Source organism: Salvelinus alpinus, chromosome 6, assembly GCF_045679555.1.
Source record: "Salvelinus alpinus chromosome 6, SLU_Salpinus.1, whole genome shotgun sequence".
Taxonomy (NCBI): domain Eukaryota; kingdom Metazoa; phylum Chordata; class Actinopteri; order Salmoniformes; family Salmonidae; genus Salvelinus; species Salvelinus alpinus.
Window position 1 is genome coordinate 91,250,156 of NC_092091.1, and position 4,911 is coordinate 91,255,066.

The following is a 4,911-nucleotide window of genomic DNA, read 5'->3' on the forward strand; positions in this document are numbered from 1 at the left end:
AGAACACATTAAATGTAAATAGAACACATGAACCTGTAAATAGAACACATTAAATGTAAATAGAACACATGAACCTGTAAATAGAACACATTAAATGTAAATAGAATATGGTGCTGTTTGAGACGCAGAAGTAAAGAGTCTCGTTGCTCCAGCCAGACCATTCAACAGGACGGCATTAGAGACATCTTCAAATAAACCATACATTTTTCCTTCACATTGTAAAGGGGCAATCTGCAGTTCAAACAACAACTAAGGGAACCACCCCGACACTGTAAACAGCTGAGGGAGGAGGTTGGGACGGATGGAACCACTCTCAGATGTAAACAGAGCTACGGATGCAAGGACCGACCGTCCGTCAAAGTGACCGTTTGAACCATGTTTTTGATGCTCTGCAGTGTTTGTTTGACAGTCGACTGTCCAGTCCAGGCCACACCAGGACAATCAATGGTCAAAACATCACATTGAACAAAGGGAACCCAGAAACTAGCAACTGTTAAAATATGTGGACATCCACAGTGCACGGACACACAACAGACACACGGCACGGACACACAACAGACACACGGCACGGACACACAACACGGACACACAACAGACACACAACACGGACACACAACAGACACACGGCACGGACACACAACAGACACACGGCACGGACACACAACAGACACACAACACGGACACACAACAGACACACGGCACGGACACACAACAGACACACACCACGGACACACAACAGACACACGGCACAGACATACAACATACACACGGCACGGACACACAACAGACACACGGCACGGACACACAACAGACACACAACACGGACACACAACAGACACACAACACGGGCACACACCACGGACACACAACAGACACACGGCACGGACACACAACAGACACACGGCACGGACACACAACAGACACACGGCACGGACACACAACAGACACACGGCACGGACACACAACAGACACACACCACGGACACACAACAGGCACACGGCACGAACACACAACAGACACACACCACGGACCCACAACAGACACACACCACGGACACACAACAGACACACGGCACGGACACACAACAGACACACACCACATACACACAACAGACACACGGCACGGACACACAACAGACACACACCACGGACACACAACAGACACACGGCACAGACATACAACATACACACGGCACGGACACACAACAGACACACAACACGGACACACAACAGACACACAACGCGGGCACACACCACGGACACACAACAGACACACGGCACGGACACACAACAGACACACGGCACGGACACACAACAGACACACAACACGGACACACAACAGACACACAACGCGGGCACACACCACGGACACACAACAGACACCCAAGCACAACAGACAGGTCAAAGACACACTCAAACAACAGACACAAGACAGAGAGGGTTTAGCAATCTGTTTGTCCATTCCAGATGTGGGTCACTAGTTAATCCCTGGATGTTTTGATGTCAGCCTATCAACAGCCATTCTATTAGAGAGAGGGTGGAGAGGGGGGAGAGGGGGGAGGAGGGGGAGATTCAGGGAGAAAGAGGGATAGAGAGAGGGGTAGAGGGAGGGGGAGAGAGAGGAGAGAAGGAGGTGGGGAGATTCAGGGAGAAAGAGGGATAGATGGAGGGAGAGAGGAGAGAAGGAAGTGGGGTGGGGTGTCTGCTGACAGTGGTTTAAGAACTCCTGTCCTTCATCTCCAACTGGCTCCAGCTGTGACACAGTGCTCTCTCTCTCTCTCTCTCTCTCTCTCTCTCTCTCTCTCTCTCTCTCTCTCTCTCTCTCTCTCTCTCTCTCTCTGTCTGTCTCTTTCTCTCTCTCTCTCTCTCTCTCTCTCTCTCTCTCTCTCTCTCTCTCTCTCTCTCTCTCCCTTTCCATCTCTCTCGTTCTCTCACTCTCTCTTTCTCTCTCTCTCTCTCCCTCTCCCTCTATCTCCCCCCCCCTCTCTCTCTCTGCCACTCTGGCTCCGATAGAAACTAGAGCACTACATCGTCATCATCATAATCGTCCTCTCCTCGAGACGCATCAAAGTTCACGTCGCACCAAAACACAGGTGCTTTGCAGCGCGAGACCGTCGACAACCGGAGTAAAAAGTCCCATTTAACCGATCTGATCTGAAACCTTTTTACATCAACAGTTGTTGTTATTAATGTGAGTAGATACGGTCGTTATCATGTCTGACTGCAGGAGGCAGTGGAACCGGGAGAACGAGCTGCCGGTCTACCTGGCAGGAACGATTACAACCGGGCCGAACCAACGGAAATCCTACGGGATGTTTTCCTCGGCGGATGGCGCCTGCGACAGTAAAACTGTAGACTGTGATAACTTTGCCGCGGGAAGGAGAGGAACCAGGACTCCCAGGAGCGTCAGCCGGGACAGGCTCCTCGACCACTCCGACGGCGACGTTCCTGAGACGGCTAGTGAGGCCAGTGAGGTCCGGCGGTTCGGTTCTCAGGTCAGCTCACCCGGGGAGAGAGAGGGTGTGAGACCGGGTGTGGAGATTGAGTACCCGGCAGGGAGGCAGTGTCACTCCGGTCAGAAGAATGGAAAGGTAGGTGAAAGCTGATTTCTCTCGCCCATGTTCATGTTGATTAAAAGTAGGGCAGATCGCTTGTGGATGATACATGTGTAGCTTACTCTGTTCGTGCACTGCAGTGACGTCAGGTAGGCTGTTCCTAAAATAGGCTACGCAGATTTCTCTAGGCTGCCCCATATCACCTGAACCGGTGACGGCCAGGTAGGCTATTAGGCTACGCGTGGTGATGAATTGAACAGCGCCGTTTTGACAGCTATCCCAGCTTCTGTCACACACACACACTCACACACACACACGGAACATCGCGGCTGCTCTGACTGCACTGCACGCGAAGACAAAAGGAGGTACTGCAGCTAGAGCGTTCCTTCCGCCTCTGACTTCACTGGCTGCGGGAAAAGAGAGAGAGAGAGAGAGAGCATGTCCGGTACCGACCACCAGGGGAATGGTATCCCCCACCTTCCGGTAAGACTCCCACCGTGCGGGGCTGGCAGCCGGACGGGCTGGCTGGCTGTCTAGCGCGGAATAGCCAGGGCGGTACTGCTGCTGCTACCAAGCTGTATCCTCGGCTAGATAAATCCCTGCTCCTGATACCCTCGGCGGGGATTAAATTCTTAGTGTCGGAGAATGATAGCAAGCAGTTTGAGTAGAAGGCCTGTGTGATGTCCGCCCGGGCCCAGTCTCCCCCATGTCAGACAGCCAGGCCCCATAATGATACACCCCAATCGCGGAGATCATTTTTGACCATTTCTGCCGCGACGTGTCAAGTCAATGCGTCTGTTCTCTATCTGACATGGTTGAGTTGTTATCAGGGATTTACACTGAGTGATAATCTGACGTTGTATGTAGTGCTGCAGGTTGGAAGGAGCAAGACAATAGTCTGGACTCTGGGGGGGAGAGAGAGAGAGAGAGACAGAAATAGAGAGTGAGAGATAAAGACACACAGAGAGAGAGAGAGAGACACAGAGAGAGAGAAATAGAGAGAGAGAGAGACAGAGGTAGAGCGAGAGAGAGAGAGAGAGAGAGAGAGAGAGAGAGAGAGAGAGAGAGAGAGAGAGAGCGAGAGAGAGAGAGAGAGCAACAAGGAAGAGCGATTTGAGGTGTTCTTGTGTGAGAGAGATCTGTCTTGGTTGTATTCTGACAGGGGAAAGCCTCGTTGGTTCATTCAGAAAACAATCCATACAACTAGCTATTTAAATGGTGTAAAATTTTGAAGAAAACTATGATTTCAATACATGCACAGCTTTCAGGATTCTTGGTAATGTTTGGATATAGTGGCAGTGGGACCCAATTGTCATGCTTGAGTCACTCAGTAAAATACTACTTGAGTAAACATCTAATAGTATTTGGTTTTAAATATACTTAAGTTTCAAAAGTAAAAGTATAAATCATTTCAAATTCCTTATATTAAGCAAACCAGATGGCATCATTTAATATTTACATTTACAGATAGACAGGGGAACACTCCAACACTCAGACATCATCATTTGCAAACTAAGCATTTGTGTTTAGTGAGTCCACCAGATCAGAGGCAGTAGGGAGGACCAGGCCTGGGTCCAGATCAGAGGCAGTAGGGAGGACCAGGCCTGGGTCCAGATCAGAGGCAGTAGGGAGGACCAGGCCTAGCCTGGGTCCAGATCAGAGGCAGTAGGGAGGACCAGGCCTGGGTCCAGATCAGAGGCAGTAGGGAGGACCAGGCCTGGGTTCAGGTCAGAGGCAGTAGGGAGGACCAGGCCTGGGTTGTGCAAAAAAATGTTGCAAGCTGAGAGTCAGAGTGATGCTCCAAACAGTCGTATCTCCATGGTAACACTTCAGCCAGTAGACGTTAGGCTACAGCACCAGGGAAGATAGACGGCTAGGTTGCCATGGGGACGTAACATCTTTCTCCTGGGGTAGGGCGCTATCTGCAGCTGTGTATCCTTGATGACGGGAGATGGCAGAAGATCAGGACGCCCTTTCAGAGGAAAACACATCCTTCCTAGTAGCATCTGTGCCTATAGTTGCTCTTTCAATAAGTAATTATCAATAATCTAATAATATCATGACTGAAATTAGTCTCACTCTCTCTCTCTCCTCTCTTCCTCTCTCTCTCCTCTCTTCCCCTCTCTCTCTCTCTCTCTCTCTCTCTCTCCTCTCTCTCTCTCTCTCTCTCTCTCTCTCTCTCTCTCTCTCTCTCTCTCTCTCTCTCTCTCTCTCTCTCTCTCTCTCTCTCTCTCTCTCTCTCTCTCTCTCTCTCTCTCTCTCTCTCTCTCTCTCTCTCTCTCTCTCTCTCTCTCTCTCTCTCTCTCTCTCTCTTTCTCTTCTCATCTCTCCTCTCTTCCTCTATCACTCTCTCTCTC

At 50.4% G+C, this 4,911-nt stretch overlaps 1 protein-coding gene across 2 annotated transcripts in view; it reads left to right on the forward strand.

Moving 5' to 3' along the window:
- Positions 1 to 1,990: 1,990 nt before the first annotated feature.
- crmp1 (collapsin response mediator protein 1) overlaps positions 1,991 to 4,911 on the forward strand; it is a 23,282-nt gene continuing 20,361 nt past the window's right edge. The window contains exon 1 of one of the 2 annotated variants that reach the window (XM_071408332.1): positions 1,991 to 2,590. In XM_071408332.1, the coding sequence (XP_071264433.1) occupies positions 2,213 to 2,590 (378 nt within the window). In that variant the 5' untranslated portion in view covers positions 1,991 to 2,212. Of the gene's footprint in view, positions 2,591 to 2,736; positions 3,038 to 4,911 lie in introns of those variants that run through there. The other variant, XM_071408333.1, reaches the window with a different exon arrangement.